Raw genomic sequence first — 20,443 nt, 5'->3', positions numbered from 1 at the left:
AGAAATATTGGGCTCTGGCTCAACCGGGAAATTTACGGAGAGGACCTGGCAAGGCCAGAAATGATCAACCCTTGATAACTAGACGCATTCGCCTGTGACACCAGAAAGAAATGGTATAAAAAAAGTTTGTAAATAATCATCATAAACGTGGTAGTTAATCAGATGGTATTTATCATAATTCACATGTGGGTTTTGACTGGTTAAAACATTTCTAGTACCATGTCTTCCGGCATTATAGATTTCCCTGACTAGAGATATTAGCTGATTTTGAAGTTGACAATTAATTTTGCTTTGCTACATGTAATTTTAGTATTGAAGCAATGTAACAAAGAACAATAAAAAAAAAAAAAAAGAACAAGTGAAAAAACTCGGGCACATTCTGAATAATAAAAAAAACAAGTGAAACATCCAAATGCATATAATCAGTCAGAGGGCAGAAATTAGATATTCCATGCATCAGAACTGAGAATGTCAGCTGTAATAACTTATAAAACGCAACTTCACGGCGAGGAGTTACAGAAGACAGCAGAGATAAAACAAGATCCAGATCCATTTTGGGAAACTAGTCTAGCTCGTGTCATGAAAGCGGCAGACGAAATTCTAGATACGATACAGCATTGCAGCCGAGAGCCGATCACCTTAAGTGAGACTAAGGATTTTATGTAACTGTAGCTTGATCAAGCCCATGTTGAATTCGTAAATAGTACACTGGACTGTAAGAATGAGAGAAGAAAACAAAATAGAAAGAGATGTATGTATTTTAATGGAAAGTGTAATCAACTACAAAATGCGTGCCAAATGAAATCATTATCATCGAACAGGCCAACACGTTTTAGCCATGCCCATGGCCTCCTCCCTGTTTGTCATTGAGAGGTCTGTCGACAGAGGATATGAAAGAACCCATTAGTTTCACTTTGACATATAAAACCAATTTGACAATAATATTCTAATGTAGACAATATAATGTTTGCCATCACAATTAAAACTCCAATATAAGCTTAAGTAATAAAGATCTTTAGGTAGATCAGAAGGATTTTCTAGAATGGGATTGCAACATGGTCAAACACGGACAGATCTTTTTAAGCCAAAGAATGTCCTGCAACTCGGGAAGAATGATATTCAATTTGCAAACCTTTTTGAGGTATTCCATTACATGTATATGCCATTGCATCTATAAAAACCTGTGACAGCTCAGAGTTCCAATTTCAACTGCATGGGAAGATCTAATCGACAGAGAGTTCAGACAAGATATTCCCCAAATAAAAATGGCAATCTCTACAGAAATTCAACCTTTTCAGGTACCGACTTACCCTCAAACAACATAAACACAACCAAAATTTATCAGTACATATATTAAGATACAACATTCACTTGTCTACACCTGTTATGCATATGATATACACGTCATGTAATGCAATTTTTAGAAGGCTTGAGAAGTGGATGCCCGGAGGCAGGCCTCCTGGTGAGGGGCCCCCTCAGGATGCCCCAAGGCACATGTTAGAGGCATTGAAGCCTCTGAGGCTTATGCTTCATGCATGATGCCTCATACATAAAGAATGGAAAAAAAAAAGAAAGGAAACAAGAAAAAGGGACCCCCTCTTTCAGCTAGCATTGTGCATCCTCATGCTTCTTTATACAAGATATCTTTTATCAAAAAGAAACAAGAAAAGCAAAAACACCTCCTTCCTCTTCTGCTTCTTCCTCTTGAGGAGGCATACACCTCACGCCTCTAGGTAGTGGAACACCTTGCATCACACCTCCACATTTTAAAACATTATTGTAATGTAAGCTTACCTTGGTACATTCATTTTGTATTTTAAGTAGGCGGGTTACAGCAGCAGAAAATAGGATTTAATCAAAGAAAAATAGAAGAGACAGTGGTCAGCAGCAAGAGACCATTAAAGAGTGGCCAGCAGCAATGTAAGCGTACCTTAGTAGGGCAGCAGTAATAAAAAACAATAAAAGAGTTCTTTTATTTTGCATTAAACATTAAGATACAACAAAAGCCCAACAAATAGGAAAGCCGGCATGTCAATATTTTACACTTGATCTAGCAAGAACTTTAATTACCCAATTTCGTTAACGTCTACATAAATGGTTCGTTTATTTTGTCCACCAAACCTCACAATTATGGGAAAGAAAAAGTATCATATAGAAAAGGGAAATGAGATTGCCATTCATGATGCAAGAGATAAATGAACCCCTTATCATTCTCTCTTCAGAATACATGGGGTTGTGGCTGCTTCTGAGAGGGAAGAGGAAGGACTATGATCTAGTTTCTCTTGGGATTGGACCCAGTTTTCACTGGGGGATCTTGCTCTTCCATGATTGCTAATGATGTTAGTGGTGGTCAGACACTAGAGTCATCCTCCTTAGAAACTTTTATAAATTCAAGAGATATATGGCAATAATCTATTTCAATACGGTTCTGCTCGATCTATTTCACCATTTTGTAAGAGTTTTTGATACATTTGGGGTTCAAGTTTGCTTTCCTGAATCTCTGAGGCAGTTTTTGCAATCATGGCAGCTGAATGGTTTGAGCAGTGCTACAAGAGCATTGTGGGAGGTGTGCCCAGCAGCTGTTTGTTGGGCAATCATTGGTGAGGAACAGTAAAGTTTTTGAAAATAAAGCAACTGAAGAATCAGTGGTGGCTGGAAAAGTTGAGGTAATGTTTGATCTTGGTTGGCTTCTGATTCCTTATTTAGAGGAATGTCATATTTTTAGCCTTCCAATAAAGTTTTTCTACTTTGTAATTAAGATGTAATTATTTAATGAGTTTTGTATATTCCCCAATGTACAGTCTTCATGGGTGTCGGGTTTTTGGATGATTAATACAATACACTTTATCTTTTGGCTATGTTTGGTTTGAAGGAAAAGGTAGGGAAAGGAAGGGAAAGACAGGGAAACCTATATAAGGTTTGTAAAGGTTTCCCTACCTTTTCCTTCAGACCAAACATAGCCTTTCTAAAAAAATTGTGCACAAAGATGTAGTGTAGGGAGTATGCCATGCATCCTTGGCAATTCCTATGCTCACGTCTACCACTTAAACCTATTACTTAAACCAGATATATGGGCACATATTTCCCCAATACAATTGGTTTCTTTGAATACCTTGTCTAGCCAAAGCATCAGCAACACTTATACTCACATTTGCATGCAAGTAAATATCACATCCATCATTTCTGCCATATTTCTCAGTTCTTGCTTCTCTAATGGAATGTCAATATCGCCAAGCATTTCTTCCACCCCAATATAGTGGAAACGAAATCACTCTACAAGTTCTTTTATTTTGCATTGAAGTTCATTTATCTCTTGTAAATTTCTTGGTTGATTCTTTAGCTAAGCAAGGGGTAATGAGGAATCAGTTGTTTTGGGCACATTGTAAATTTCATGCTGTTGCTTCTTTAAGAGTGAGACACTGAGGCTGCATCTTGCACCTCCCTTTGGGATGCTTGTAACAGTTGCTTATCCTTTTTGATATCAATGAAATTTTAATGAACTTTTACTTATTAAAAAAAAAAAAAAACTTATTTATCCTTTTTTTTTCTGAGAGGAGGCCTAGCTGTGTGTCTAAAGAAGAAACCTCTTGTCTGAGGGCATTGTAATGTGAGTGTATTAAGTTATGCACAAGGAATTAATAGTAATCTTCAAAATATACAAACCAAGATCACAAACCCATGTATAATACAATGGATAAATGCTAAAAAAATCACATTCAATTTTATGCCAACAGCTTAATCATAGAAAAGAATACTGAGTATTGAGAAAATCTGTCACAGATCATAATCACTCTACATCCTAATTGCTAAACACCATGGAAAGAATGCTTAATTGAGAATGTATGTGGGTAACATCTGAATAGCATGTTCCAAAGCCAAAAGGCCAAGAACATCTTACATTCAAAGTGGCTAACTAGTCACTTGATCATGGTTTCAAATGTCGCCAAATGTCGCTAATGTCACCCGACATATGTCGATGTCGAGGCTCACCGACACGAAAGTGGATGGTAATATAAAAATTACATTATGTCGGTCAACGACCAAATCGGTCCAAATAACCAAAAAAAGTACAATTTTTCCTATTATGTCGACAAGATGTCGACTAATGTACATTAAAAATATAATATATTAGTATATTATATTAATATAATACAGTATATTAATATAGATTATTCCATTAATAATTTCTATTTAATATTTCAAATAAAATATTTATAAAAAGAATTAACAAAATATAAAAACAAAAGAATAAATTAATTACTTTATAATAAAAAACATAAAATCTTTTTCAAGTAATCAAATACAAACTATTTAGTATTTTTAAAATAATTATTAAAATCAGAAAAAGTTTATTAAATTTTATAATAAACCATATTCTACATTTAATATAAAAAAACAGAATAAATTTTATACTAAATCATAACTTATTATAAATTTAGTATTAAAAATCATAATAAATTCATTAAGTTTTATAAGAAATCAGAATTTATCATAATCTTAATACTACAAAAAGGAGAATCAGTTTATTAAATTTATAATAAAACATAATGTATTATAACTTTAATATTTAAAAAATCAGAATAAATGTATTTCTATTTACTAGTGTGAAATAAATATATTAGAATTTATAATAAATCAGAATTAGAAATAAGAAAAGAAAATATTAGATAACCTTGTAAAAACATCAAAATGCATAATAAATCAGTAAATCGTCATTTACTAATTTGTTATTGATCTTAGTTTCTTATCTTTATATAATGCTTGGGAATAAGATAATAGTCTAGAAATATGTATTAATGCTTCTTTTATCATTTTACAAAATATCTTTGCATATTTCCACATATTTCATAATATTTCCACAATGTCTCTAATTTTTACAATATTTCCCCTCAACATTTCCGACATATGTCCTTTATTTTGGTAAGCGTCATTTCCATCGACATCGACATGTTAAACCTTGCACTTGATCCCAGGGGAGATACAAGAAGGTTCTTAACTTTTCACTAGCAAATAGAATCATTTTCCCCTCAATGAAGCAACACATGGGCTCTATGGTCATCAAGGGAGATAATATCACAAAGCAACAAGGAAACTAAGCTCTAAGTGAGGAACGGCTAGGTATTTGTCTACCTAGGACACCCATGAATCCATTGCAACATGTAAAGAGAAAAGCAGAATAACCCAATTTCCATCCCTGGTATCCGGAATGAATACAGATTACAGACCTAACCCTGAGCATTTTCTTGCATAATGTGGCCACTCACAGACTCAAACCCTTGTTTTCACACTTATCAACATGAGATTTTACTATTGCCCAATGGCCAAAGCAATGACCCCTAATGCAGATTTAATAACCCTGAGATGCTGAAAATGAGAAATGAGGAAGAAAATACCTTCTTTTTCTGTACAACACATGAATAACCAAATGCATCTATAAAGTTCTTCCAACCACATAACACAAGAAAAAAGTCTGTCATCCCCATCCATGGTGCCACCTATTTCAGCTGCTGCTTTCGAGATAAAAGAACTACAAAGGTAGGTAGTTGAGTTGAACTTTAGTCCAAATAATTAATTAAAAGTTGCTAAAAAACAGAGGTTATGAGCATTACCTTCAGCTATACTGCAAAAGCTTTCAATGGGGAAAATTCTCTTTGGATCCAATTTTTGCAATGATGGTAAAGTTTGGGCCAGACAACTTTCACTGCAGTGAACAAAAGCAAGTAATTAAATACTCAAAGTCTTGAACGAAGATATCCAGTCATTTCATATATGAACCCCAGCCCAAGAGGGAATCTATTCCATATAATAGAGCCTTATGCGGAAGGATCCCCAAACCCACCATTTGATGTCTCCTATATGGCAACTCCAAGGGTCGGAAACTGGCCAAATGAAAAGGCCATTACCCAGTGTAAGTCCCAATTGACCAAATAAACAAATACAAAATAATAATGTGTTGGATTCCTTTCAGAGAAAATCTTTGTTGACTTGATAATTAGATACTAATTAACTTTTTTAGCGCAAGACATTAAGAGAGAACACATCAAACAGTGGTCCCATCCCTAGCATGTTTACTGGTAGCTTAGTGCAGGTAGAAATGTGACTTTTTGACCTTAGAATTTATACTGATAAACCTCTTTTGGCATATGTAGAAGATAGAAAGATTAGAAAGTTTTCTAGAAAAATGGAATTAGTTAATAAACCTTTAAGGAAATATTAGATGATTAGAAGAAACATAGTTGCACATTTAAGGCTCAAAAAACCATAGCAAAGAATCATAAAAATCAAACAGGAGAAAACTAAGAGACTTCAATAGGTATCTTTCTTTATACCAAAAAAAAGGCATCTTTCTCTATCTCTTTTTTAGCTTCCAGCCATCTTCTCTTTATTAAATATGTCAATTACTTGCCATTTTAAATTTTATCCTTTTTGTTACTATATGCTTTGGTGCTTCAGTTATTTGTAGTTATATGCATTTCTCTTCTTCTTTTGAACTATAATGACTTGGTAAGTAAACCGTATGAAAATAGTATGCCAATTATCCAATCACCAATTCTCCAACTGTTCTTTTAGGAAAATATTTTTAAAGATTATGATGATCTTAACGTAATATTGAAAAGTTTTTAATAATATTCTAAAATTTTAAACCATAATTATATAGTCTATCAATGAAATCTGAAATATTGCCGACATATTGGCAAAATATTAGGGATATATGGGAAAAAATTCCCAGAAATTTTTGTATCGACACTCAGAAAAATGGGATATATAGGGGATATTCTGCCAAATATCATTGATATTGCAACCCATGGGTAAGATATAAGTTTTAACCTGGCCCATGAAGGAATAAGTTTCTTATTTGGTATGTCATCTTCTTCTTCCTCTTCATCATCTGAGCCTTGGTATGGAGAAATGTCATATGACTGCTCTAAACATATGTCTGTTGCAGAGGTGCAATCTTCATTTGCTAAATTGGAAGGTACCTGCAAGTATGAAGAGTTATTTAATCAGAAAGTTCTATACAAAGCTCCTGAAAAATAGATGGCTACTAAGAAATTACATAACCTTAGAAAGTAATGGCTAAAGTCAGCCACTACTTTCTCTAGGAAACAAAGAACACTAGCACCAAGATGGAGGATGAAATGGCAAGTTTACAAGGAGAGTGAACCCATTCTTCAACAGGTCCACCTAGAAGGAATCCTTGACTAATGTTATTCCAATTTGCTGGTTCTAACCTTCCATTCTATTCCACTATTTTAACAATCAGAATTCGGAAGCTGTAATGGCAACTAACCATAAAACCCCAACTGTTAGAAATGACCCATTCGAGGATTATTTTTTTTCTTATTATAACTTTTTGGTGGGATCTGAATCTCCTTGATAAATCTGATTTGACCATAGGTCAGTGTTCTAAAAGCGCAAGGCACAATAAAGGTGCAGGGGCCTATTTGCACCCGAGGCCCAAGGGGTAAGACGAGGCACAAAAAATACAAAAAAGGCTAAAAAATAAAAAAAAAAATCAGAAAATTCAAATAAATGCCAAAAAATTAAAAAATATATATATTAATCATTATATTAATAAAAAAGATAGACTTAAATTTTAAAATAAATGTTTTAAAAAACCTATTATCTAAATTAAAATATTAATCATTATATTAATAAAAAAGATAGACTTAAATTTTAAAATAAATGTTTTAAAAAACCTATTATCTAAATTAAAATACATAAACATAACATGTAAAGCATATTCAAATGAGAATTTAAAAATAAAATCAAACATATAAAACATTTTCACGCATGTAAAACCCACAATCTCTTTTTTCCTCAATTGCATTACTTCAAGTAGCAAACTTAATGTAAAATATATTACATTCCTGATTCTATGAGCTGCCTTTGTGCCACACCCCTTGAGGCAAGCCCAAACAAGTCCATGTTAGGGTCTTAAATTCTTAATTCTCATATAAAAATTGATGATTTTATAATTTTAAGTACTTTTTAAGAATTTATTTTATTAGGATGAATGAATGAATAACATTAGCAAATAGTGGGTCCCTCGGCCCAACCGCTAGGTTCAAAAAAAAGCAAAAAAGCATCAAATTTTCAAAAAGCACATGTTTAGGGTGTGGCACAAGGCGCACGCCTAGGTGCACCAAGTGTTTGCCTTTTGAAAGGGTTGTGCCTAGGTCCTAGGCGAGGGGCATATCCTAAAATGCACCTTATTTGTGTGCCTAGGCGCACCTTTTAAATCACTGCCATAGGTGAAATATTATTGCATCCCCCCACGCCCACACACACCCCTCATGTAGGACGGAAATATCTTACCTGCTCTCCATCCAACCAAAGGCACTTCCATGGGCTTCTCCAAGTGGATAAAGTGTCTTTCTTGGTCAAGCATTAATTTTTGAAAATCCAAGGTTTCTTGTGAAACCCTTCCCAGTTTTGTTTTGTTTTTCATTTAGAGGTGGTGCCAAGACTCATCAGCAAGGATGGGTACTCTATTTAGGGTTGCAACTTGGGCAGGCCTAATTGGAGCCCAAACCAAGCCAACCCACAATTTTACACGAGTCAGGCTTGGTTTTTCAGCCCTTGGGCTATGCTTGGGCCCAAAAGTTCAAGCTTTTTAAGTTTAGGGCTGGTCTCAAGCCTAGCCATTAGGTAACCCAAACCCAGCTCAAGCCTGGCCCAACCCGATAACATGCATGTATGCATGCATATATAGACACATATTTGCATGCAAATATGCATATATGCATACATGGATTCATATACACATACATGTATATCAATTTTTAGTGTGTTGATTGACCAACCGAAGACCGGCCCGAGCCCTAACCCAACCAAAGTGCATCAAATTATGGTTGGGGTTGGGGCCCAACCTTAGTGCATCAAATTTTGGTTGAGGTTGGGCTAGGGTTGGATTGTTTGGGCTTGACCTCAAGCTTGGGCTAGTCTCTAGCTTCAGACCCAATTCTTAAGGTTAGGCTTCATTCAGCTAAAACATGGCCCAGGTTGCCCAATTTGCACCCAGTTGAAAAACAACCCTTCGAAGTATGACACTGTATAGGATTAGATGGAAGAATCAAAAGGAGTAAAACAGCTGAAAAGATTGGTAGAAGATGAAGAGAGAGCTGGCAACAAAGAGGGTTAGAGAATGAGAGGTTCGAACTAATCTCTCCCTCTAACACTCTAACACTATTTCATTAAGTTAATTTTTGAATAATTACAAGGGAGGCCCTTGGTTGGGCAAGAAATTACAAAAAACATAGCATAGAAGAGGAGGGGCCCAGAATAAGGCCCATTACAAAAAAGAACATAAATATAACATAGAATAACAGCCTATGGGCCATTCGGCCCATCTTCTCTACACACCCCTAACTCTATCAGGGAAGGGATGCTATGCATAGCTATCAATTCAATTCTAGGTACAATGAAATGCCAAGTTACCTAGACGAGCATCTAGGAGAAAGAGTTCTACATAGGGAAAAAAGACAAATTATTGGTTCATCCCCTAATTTTGCATACCAATCAGCATGCCATAAGTTGGAAATCATCGTATCTAAGAGACTGTAGTATTTTAAATAAATCAAATTTGATGTTTCAAGAGAAAGTGATGTAATGGGAAAAGGAACAAAGGATAGAACCCTTTTTTTCTTTTTATTATGAGAGAGAGACTGTAAAAAAAAAAAAAGAAGAAAAATCTGTCCTTCTCCTCTTTCTCTTCTTAAAGTCATTGCTTCTTTTATGTTTTAACAGAAAAATCCTTAAACAAAGTATAAAAATCTAATGTAGGGCATTGCCCCCACCCTAATAATACCCTTTCAAATGGTGATCACTGTCTCTATCACTATTCCCAAGATATCCCATTGGTTATTTAAAAGCTGATTTCCTTTCTCATGAATCCTTGAAGTCATCATTCTCAAAATGGTCTAAAACTCTATCTCATACAATGCATGTTGGATTCTGACCATATCCATGAAAGATTGACCAAAAATGTTCTCTTGGACAAAAAAGAGAGTGAAGGAACAAGATATACTTTCAAGTTTGCACTTTGAAGTTGGTAAAGTTTTCTGTACTTGGAAACACTATGATTCAAAATTGTCATCTTCACTAGCTTCATGGATCACAACATGAGAATTTAAGAAATTAGGAGACTAAGCAACAATTTTACCTATAAGATCTACTATCTTACAAAATGAAAAATAAAATTGCCTAAAGACTTCTCTAAACATGCAGTAATAATTCCTATTAGTAGCAATTTGTAATGGTAGGCATTGGACAGGTTGAAGTCAGGATTAACTCTTACCTGTCTAACATCATCAAGCTCCTTAAAACCACCACTATGTTCAGGTACATTGCTTACTTTCAGAGCATTTGCCGCAGAAACTATGGCAGTCCTGGGATCAGTTTCAGTTTCCTTCCTACACTCAGCTCCTTCCTTTCCTGTTTCTATTTTCTGCTGCTTTGCTGGTCCTTCAGTCAACTCCTTTCCCTTGTGTTGTCTCTCATCCTACAGAAGAAAGGACCACAATTAATTTGATCAAAGTCAAAGATACAAAACGCTGTAATTTTATTCTCAAATGAGATCTTACTGCCAGCTGGTGCCTTGGCTCTTTCTCCTCTTTCTCAACACGTAATTTATTCTCATGTTCTCTCTGTTGTCTTTGTGCTTCTACATTGCATTTACGTTTCTTTTCCCTCTCCTTCCTTTCTTCTTCTTCTCTTAGCCTTTTCCTTGCTGCAATTTCAGCTTCCTTTTTCTTCCGGTCTTCTTCCTTCTTTTTCTGTATGTTTTCTTGCTCTAATCTGGCCCTCTCAAGCTTAACTGCTTCTTTTCTCATTTTGCGTTCCTTTTCTCTCTTTTCTTCAAGACGTTTTGCAGTTTCAGCCGCCTCCAAGGCTTTCACTTTAATGTCCCTTTTCCCTGCAGAACAAAAGTCAAAGAAAATATCAAATTAAGATTAAAGAATTAAGTTTCCTGCATTCTTGAGTCTCAGAAATAGGCAGCACCACATGATTCCAATACAACCTAATAATTCTTAATAATAAATAATGAGCTCATCACAATCTGTCATTAGTTTATCACTGTTTCAAACTTTATGCTTCAATTCAATGTGTCCAAATTTATAGGACAATCATTAATATGCATGCCTATGGTTATCATAGCAATAAACTGCACCCCAAAAAAAGTTTGTTTATCTGTTTTTGTGTGTTAACTATTTCAAGATGGGAATACTTGCAGATATATAAAAAACTACAATGGGATGATTCTGCTAGTCAGGTCATTTAGTAAAGGAGTCTGAATTACTGAGGAATGTTCCAAGCACTCGCCACTTGTGGAAAATTCCATCTTAAACCCCTTTATCACATACCAAAATAATCCCTTCTTAGGGACCATTTTTAAATTAAAAATTTTGAAACATAGGGTGGCTCATAACACCTGGATAACACTGTAATTATAAGATGTTTTATATGGCTGGCATGGAGTGAATGATGAACTTGTATAATATGCAGAGGGTCCCCCCCTCAGTAAATGGACAGCTTAGATCAGACACAGGACTCCTGCACATTCTCCCACTACACCGCCCCCCTCTATCTGTCTATTCATACTAGTAATGACCCATGCAATGCAAGGGCTGGTATTATGATGGGAATATATGTTAACCAAGACCTATTATATTAGAAATAATAATAAATTATAAGAAAATAGATCTTACAGGAGTAATTGAAAAGACATAGAGGTGGGCAACAAACTGGGAGAACTCCTTTTAGAAGGATAGGAGATGACCAGAAAAGTGCTCCTGAAGCTAGAAGAAAAGGAGAATGAAAATTTTTAATTAACTCTAATGCAGAGTCTAACAAGTAACCTGGAAAGAGTCTTCAAAAGAAACTGGGGAGGACAGAGCGGAGTTTAAAGAAGTGTTACAGGGATCCTTTAAGAGCACTGAGGTGGCTTTGGAGGGTTGGAATGGAGCGAAGGGTAGCAGGTAAGTTTAGTGGAAAGGGTAAATTTATTTTGGCTCTATGAGGTAACACTTGTTTTATTTTCTGATGGAAGAGTGAGGGGTAGCTTGATTATTTGCTAAATGGCAGACAAAATTGTTGTCTTGGTATGTGGAGATGTTTTACTGGTATGGATGTGTCCCTGTGGCTTCTTTTACTTGTACTTGTCGTGGTGATATCTTATCATCTGGGATTATATATTTCTTTCTGTTTCTCTTTGAATGATATTTTTGTTTTACTATCAAATAATAATAATAATAATAATTAAAACTAAAAGAGAAAAAAACATGGGTGCAAGGAGCTACTATGCAACTAAAGACTATATATGAAAGATGCCCCACTCTATAAAGACCCAGACAGGGGTAAATAGTGTAGTCTCTTCTTCATCATCATCTAATATTTGTCCCAAGCATATGGGGTTGGCTACATGAATCCTGTTCCATCATTCCATTTTGTTCGGTGCCATATTCATTGTTAAATTATGAGCCTCCAAATCATTTCTCACAATTTCAACCCATGCCCTACCTACTTGGTCTGCCTCTGCCCCCAACTCTTCTAGCCCCTCCAACTTGTAACAAATCGATTGCATGAACAGTGGTGGATAAAACAACACATCTAAAGCAAATATTCTAGAAAATATGAAATCAATACCATTTTGTAAATTGTAAAAAAATCAATACAACCAGATGTTTTTCATGTGAAAAAAAAAATGTAGGCAAATTAAAGAACCAGCAGTACAATAGAGGGGGTACTATTTGAGTTGAAATAAAGGGTTTTTGGAGAAGTTTAGGGAAGGTAAGTATTCAGTTTCACTTATTGAGGAAACTGAGTTGATAGTGTATTAGAGGAAGATTGCCCGGATTCCTTTTTGAGAAACTGGATTAACATAGTGTATTAGAAGAATAGTTAGTATCGAGTGGGAATTTTATGAGGACGATAAAAAAAATTGAGATGGGAACATTGGGAGAGATGGAGAAAGGTGATTGATAAGAAAGAGGATATTGAGCAAAAGGTTTTAGTAAGTAGTATCTATCAAAAAAAATTAGCAAGTAGAGACAGATGTAGATGAGAGAGGTCGGTAAGTAGCATGGCTCCAGTTGTATCTTACTTCTATATAGGCCATATTGTGATGATTCAGTTTCCCTTTTAGAAGAGAAAAAGGTAATCAAATTGGCTGTGGGACAGTTGGACATGGGAGCAACAGGTTGTAGACTATTGGCTCATTAGAGGCGACAGAGGAGATATTTCATACTTTTATCTATTGAAAAATCAAAAAAAAAAAGGAAAATTTTGTTAAGGGGATCAGGAAGAAAAGAGAGAAAAGACAATAGGAAAAAGTGTTACTACAGCCAGGGTCAACTCATGCTTGCAAGTTATAAGAACTGAAATGCAATAGTATATTTAATTAAAGGATTCTATGCACCAGTTAAATTTATAAGCATGGGGAACCAATAATCATCTGTCAATAATAAATCCAGCATTCTCTGGAATCAAGAAGTTAAAGGGTTGTAATTTGAGATGAAACAATTGGATTTTGTCTTTAATCCCATATCCAGAAGTTGAATGAAAAATCTCAAAATGGATCTCAATCTAAGCACTGCATTTGCATGAAAAGGAATGGTACATTGTCAAAATGAAGAACATAATCTTACCCATAAGAACTGCAGGTACTTGCTTTTGTTGAACAAGTGGAATAAAAGATGAGATATTAGATACAATATTATTACGCTTAGATCCCTTTTCTGATATACTCTGGCATCCTTTTCCTTCACTTTCTTTGCCTGATAATTTTGGCCTACCAAACCTGCTTTGAAGAGATCCACTGGCCTTCAATGCACAGTTCATACCTACTAAAGAACTTTGATTCTCTTTGCCTTTTTTGCTTCTATATCTTCTATTACTGCCATAGCCATTGCCATCCTTCCGTTTTACATCCATTCGAGTCCCAGTAAAACAAGATTCTGCATTTTGACAATCTACACTACATTCTTTAAGAGGCATGGCTGCAGAAATGGATGCAGGAGGATCTGTAGTGAAATCAACAAGGGGCCCTGTCTTAATGGAACTATTACTCTCTCTTGCATGGGTTCCTTCTTGGAATGGATCAACTACATCGACTGTTTTCCTGGTTTCTTCAGAGATAATTGGATCTTCCTCAATCCGAAAGCAAGTAAGCTCAGGGTTTGAACTGCCACTATTGGATTTTGAAGTAATTCTCTGAGAGAGCTTTGAAACTGGAGGGGTGTAAGTTGGTTTTCTAATATCCCGACCAAAAAGAACACTAGAAGATGGCATGCAGCTAGAGAATGAACTTCCCAGAAAAGTGTGACCAGCTTTCTCACTCATGCCACTGTAACTGCACTTAGGAAAAGACTGGTAAACATCTGGTGTAATGTGCAATTTATACTTCATTGAAACAGGGGGCAGTGGAGTAAGCATACTACCAGATCTGTAAAACTGCTCCAGAATACTATCCCGTTCTATGGCAGTGCATGGAAGACCCAACTTGTCAAGGTTAACCCCTTCTCCACCAAGGCAGGGAACAGTATTCTCTGAAAGCACACCAACATTGAAGCCCTCAAACTCAGGCATGGCTTGATCAGCACCAACCAAGTCAAGATCCTGGGCAGATTGGGAGCTGACTGAGCAATATGAAAACAACATATCCTCTCCTAGATGACTTCCCTGCATGGTTCCATCAGAACAACCCAAATTTTCCATATTTACCACATTCAGTATCCTTTCATAGGGTGGCAAACCAATTTTATCAAGGACAGTGCTTGTTGGATCTAAGATATCAACTTCATCCTTCAAGCAACCTCGGGACTTAACAATCACCTCTTTCTCTGAACTGGAATCAAAAGAATACTCTGATTGTTGGTGATTAACAGTCAAGGGGTTATTATTTGCACCTTGATCTTTCACTTCCAATTCAAGTTTACCCTGGCAAGCACAGTTACAGCCATAAGCTTTCCATCAGAATCTCTTTGATAAAACTAGAGGGCATATTTATTTGAATTAGTGGAATCTGTCTAAAATGTATAAGCATGGACATAAAAAAGTAGATGATTTGTATGCACCAATAATCTCGGATATTCATGTCTATGTAATTGTAGATTCATATCAAATAACATTAACAATACTGATTTCTTTATTTGATCATAGGAGTTCAATGGAACACACTTGTCTGATCATGGGCAATTATAGGGGCAGAACATGTATGCCCAACCTTCATCTCACCCCACTAGTGCCATAGAGCAGGTGTGAACCCACCATATAATAAATCAATGTAAGAGATATAAGAGATATCCCAAAACAAAGGTCAACTTCATCAAGTCATCCTAATCATTCAATCTAGAATCCACTGATTTTTTGAAACTCCTCCAAAGGTTAAGAGAAGATATATTTGAACAGATATAATTCTATCCATGACTCCATGTCTATTGAAATGTTCTGGAAGACAAGATACTGGTAGAATGGTCAGTATCATCACTTCAGGAAGATATTGTAGTATAGGTGATTCCCATTTTAGGAACAACAAATGAGGTTAACCATACTCTGCAGGAAGAAAATGTGACTGGGAGCAAAAAAGACAACAAAGTAGCAAATGTGTTCTTTAATATGCAACTTAAATATTGCAATAAGGCCAATCTAAACCCAGCAGTTTCCTAGATAAGAACATCAATTATCCAGTGCCTAGTTGAAGCACATTGTCTAGAGAGATCAGACATCCTTACCCAGTAAAACTTCATTGGGCACCTGGCCAACCTTCACAAGTACCACTAATGCAAACAGTCAAATATTTTTCCATGGAAAAACCTATTAGAGATCATAAAAGAAGATAGCACAAATAAATAGAATTACCTCACTGACATGCCACGCACTTTCCATGCATCTAAGTGCATTATCATTCTCCATCTTCTGAGGTGGCTTAACCCAAGTTAAAACTTTTGGGGAAGCAGTGGAGACATTACTTGATTGACTATCAATCTTTCTCCTTTTATATTGAGGCCAGGAACCCCCAGAAGCATTAGTTGCTTTTGTTAATTGTAAGGACTTCTTCGCAATACGAGATCCATCTGATTTAGAACAACCAGCATTTTGACAAATGCTGCCAGAACTCCTTAGGAAATAGCGTGGACCTTGCTCTACATTGTTGTTTTGACAATTGCTGGTAGAACTCCTTAGGAAATAGTGTGCACCTCGCTCTGAATTGTGGTTTTGATCAATGTTGAGTGATGCTGCTTTCCTGAGAATACTTCTATCAGAAGCACTTGTTGCAACAAAAGATACATGTGATTTAGAACAATTACCATTCTGACCATTGTCGATTGAGCTCCTTACATAGTTTAGTGCAACTTCATCAGCATTATGATCTTGTTCTAATGATGCGGTCTTCCTGTTGATACTTCTCTTAATTGAATCTGTTCTAAAGCGAGATCCTTCTGATTTAGAACAACTGTCATTCTGATGATGACTAGTAAGGCTCCTTACATGGAAGGGTGAATCTTGCTTTGCATGGTGATTTTCCTCGGTCTCTTCTGCAGTTGTTTTCTCAATGATGCTTTCCTTCATTGCATCTGCAGCAATGACACAAGAGGCCTTAGTTTCATGGGATTCCAAAAGCATGATACAGTTCATATACGGGTTAAATCCAGAAATGGCATGGCTATCAGGGTCCACAAAGCCTTTTAGGTGATTACATTTAGATGGTTCAGGATTGTGATCTTCCAGAAATATCTTCATGGGTCCAAGAAGAAGATCCTGATTACATGTTTGAACAAAACCATCCCTCTGTTGGTCCACATTCAAATCAGGAGACACTGCTTCCTTACTCCCAATTGAACTTTTCCTACCAGCTTGCAAGGTAAGTAAAGAATCTGTTGACTGTATCTGATTTGACAGTATGTTACTTTCTAGAGATGTATCAGTAAGTGCACCTTCACAAATCTCATATGCTGCTTTTCCTGATGGCAAGGTAGATTTTGAGGATTTTATAACAGGTGTAGAGTTCTCTTGGGGTTTCTCAAACTCAACAAGTTTGAAACTTTCCACTACTTCAGCTTCAGAAGGAGATCCACTGACCTGTTTTTTCCTATTCAAAACCTCCTTCACCTGCTCCTTATCCAAAAGCTCCTTGTCCACATATAAATCACATTTTTTATCACTTGATATAATTATTTTCTTTAATGATCCGTCAGGTGTTTTTGAAGTAACAGGTCCTTCTTCTGATGAGACTAATTGTATATCCTTAACCAAAGATGGATCAAAGTTCTCATTCAAGCTGCACCCTTCCACATCATCAAAGACAAGCTGCTTTGGCTCCACGAATGTACTATCCTCAGAGGGTGGTCTCGAAACAAGAAATTCCAAAGCACCTCTACAGTTAGTCCTATTCATTTTGTGTTGCACATCAGAAATACACTCAGTTTCTGCAGCAACACCATCACATCTTTCCTTGTCAACAATATCATATTGCAGAATATTTACTTGATGATCTGATACTTCCCGGGGATCATGTCCTTCAGCGCAATTCAATGCTTTTGCAATTTCAGAAGATTTATCATCGGGAACAGATCTAGACCATTTATGTGTATCAGTTATTGGGATATCCTCACTGATAAAGCCTCCATTGCTTGGACACCTTTCTTTATTTGTTCTCAGGCAATTAGAAAATTCCAGATCCTTTTCTCTTGAACTGGATTTGTGGATGCTTACTTGAGTACCTAATGCATTCTGCAACTCAACATCTTGCCTAGACCAACCAGATGGTTCACCAATAGAATCAAGATGCATAGAGGCAGATCTATAACTTGCAACTCTACCACTACCATCATAAGCATTTTCAGAAGAATTATGTAATTCTGCTAACTCTTTGACATTGTTAGGCTGTTTGCAAGAAGTTTCAGACTTTGCACTTCTGCTGGAGTGCATATAGGCACAAGAATTCTTTTCTTGGCTTGCATGCTTCCTTGATTTTGCTTTTGCCACACTACCAGCACTTTCTTTAGCAACATCAGAAGACTTACAGAATTCCACTGGCTCCTTGACACTATCAGGCCATTGGCAAGTATTTCTAGACCTTTTGCTCAAATCTGAATGAACATCGGTATCATCTTCCTTGCGTGCACGCCCTCCTGTTTTTGTTTTTGCACTGTTACGAAGCTCTAGAGCCTTTTGCCTCGACTTGGACCTTTGAATCCTTGCCAGTGATTGGCCAGGATCGAAGCAAGTATTTGAGACCACAGCATCTGTTTGAGTTTGAGGAGAACTAGCAATAAAGCTTAGCTCAGGAACACTGTCCAAAGTGCATTCCCGTCCAAGATCACTCTCATTGAGATGGCACTTAGGCACCGCTGTTAGCCTATCCCCTACCTCAAAATACTTGTTGGAAGCACAAGTTTCTGTAAAGAAGTCATTGCAAAACTGTTCATTATTTGTTGTAACAACAGGTTTGTTGTAAAGTATGCACTGCCCACTAGCAATAGAGACTGTGGATTGTGGAGGTCGGAGTAGGAGACCTGAGATTAATTCTTCTTTCTTCATCTCTGCAATGAGATTAACAATTGTTAAACAAGAACCCGACTTTGGACACTCAGAGGAGTTGATAATGATAGCTGTTGCTTTCTGACACCATAGCCTCATGATTAAACCATATAACAGGCATCAAGCAATCTTCAAGTAAAAAAACAGATCCCATTTCCAGGAAAAATAAATATATAAAATAGATTATAAGTAAAAGATTCCAGCATAATCATAACTCTTAAGCCTCTTTTGGCAGGGAAAATATAGTCTAAGATTATAATAGACGTTAATTTTTTCTCTGGACTTTCCAAGGAAATTATTTCCAATTATAAAAAGAAAACGTCATATTAATTAACTTCTTGAGAGATTAACATTTCGCTGCAGAAATTACAATTTAGTTTTTTTTTTCTTTTCATTCAGTCATAAACTTGTGCAGCTTGCTATGAGACGAGCCACTGCCCAATTATGGTTCCAGTTGTGATTTTCAGGAATGACTATCTAGGCAAATTGCGCACTTTTTATTCCAGACAAGAATTCTTCCTCGAACTTGCAATTTTGCTACTCGAAAATAACGAGAGAAAACAAGCATTTGGAACTTGTATGGCATCTAAACTAGAAAAGTTGTATTTTTCAGAAGAAAACGAAGGTCAAATATCGATCATAGGTAAAATTTCTCTCCTTGCACAATAAGGATTAAGTGTTAACTTCACTAGAAATAGTAAGATTTTAAATAAGATGTTCAGTTAGGAAATGCTTGCAATAGAAATAACAATTCCAATTTCAGGCTTTAAGAAAAGCTCATAGGCAGAAGAAGTGTTTCTGACATCCAAGGACATATAAACTCTGATGCGAAACTAAACTTGAATGGAAGTGAGAGTTGCTACTTATACATAATACAAAGATGCCTCCCAGATTCTGTCAGAAGAAGAAGGAGAAGCTAACCTCAGTCACACCCGTCTCCGAATGGGTACAGTTATAATTCAAAAAATTTTATATCCTATGCCAAATTCACATGAATTCTCTCCAGATTGCAACCAGTTAAGTTTAACATATAACCGTAATGCAACTGACAGAGAAACAAAAACCTAATACGAACAAAGATTGAATCGAAAACCCGGGAGGGCATGGAAGAAAAAGAAAAGAAGATCAAAGAATCATACCTTCCAGATCTACACCTCCATTTCCGAATCCAGCGTCCTCGAACCACGAAGGAGGATGCCGGATTCCATTAATCAAAAGTTTTGCAGCAAGGTGCTGCTCGTATAATTCTTTCTGCTGCTTAACTTGCTCGATTATCCAGTTCTTTCTTTCGAAGATTTGAATGAATAGTTTCTCCAGGGTCGACATTCTCAGGCAAAACCGACGAAGATGGCTGAGAAGTGGAACCCTATAAAGACATCAGACGCCGAGCTTTCACGGTCAAATTAACATTTTCGACTCTGGCCATTGCAGACACCGGATAGAGAGAGATGTGTGACGGCCCTGAAGACCTGAAGCGCGATTTGTCCGAGGCGTTTATTAGAGGATTGGTCGCCGGCGAATTGGCAATGGGCCAATGGTGAATCATGAGCTCTGAGAGCTCTAACGTTGATCGACAGGACAGCGCAGGTAGTATTGTCATTGGCGCGGATCCAAATTTCAAATTTGGAATCTGGAGTCGCTTCCGGAATCGGAGTAGGGCTGCAACTTGGGCTGGATTGGTCCGAATCCAACCCAAAAGGTCGGGTTGAAGTTCGGGGGTTGACGTTATGGTTGAAAATGATTTCCAAAAAAATAAGTTGAATCCTGGCCCAAGGACACTATTTTACCGTCCAAATCAAATACATACTTATATAACACACACATATGAAGGAAAGCCCTTGAGACTAGACATTTTATCCTTAAAATACATGGCATTTTATTTCTTCAAGATTTGGGTTTT

General features: G+C 36.4%; 1 protein-coding gene across 2 annotated transcripts; it reads right to left on the bottom strand.

Annotated features, from left to right (window-relative positions):
* WYR (inner centromere protein, ARK-binding region protein) lies at positions 1–20,141 on the bottom strand. 2 transcript variants are annotated; one of them, XM_088955864.1, is made up of 9 exons: positions 19,683–20,141; positions 15,862–18,545; positions 13,650–14,940; positions 10,587–10,918; positions 10,301–10,504; positions 6,829–6,980; positions 5,610–5,701; positions 5,394–5,527; positions 1–92 (listed from the first exon to the last, which is right to left on the bottom strand). In XM_088955864.1, the coding sequence occupies exons 1-8, from the start codon at positions 19,867–19,869 to the stop codon at positions 5,496–5,498; spliced, it is 4,974 nt and encodes a 1,657-aa protein (XP_088811990.1). In that variant the 5' UTR covers positions 19,870–20,141; the 3' UTR covers positions 1–92; positions 5,394–5,495. The 2 variants fall into 2 exon arrangements, with proteins under 2 accessions (XP_088811990.1, XP_088811986.1); XM_088955860.1 differs by lacking the exon at positions 1–92 and adding an exon at positions 381–875.
* Positions 20,142–20,443: the final 302 nt, after the last annotated feature.

The sequence above is a fragment of the Nelumbo lutea genome, chromosome 1 (assembly GCF_056320005.1).
Source record: "Nelumbo lutea isolate HS-2025 chromosome 1, American lotus-T2T, whole genome shotgun sequence".
NCBI classification, from domain to species: Eukaryota; Viridiplantae; Streptophyta; class Magnoliopsida; order Proteales; family Nelumbonaceae; genus Nelumbo; species Nelumbo lutea.
The sequence above is the reverse complement of the archived record's forward strand: the minus strand, read 5'-3'. Positions and strand labels throughout refer to the sequence as shown.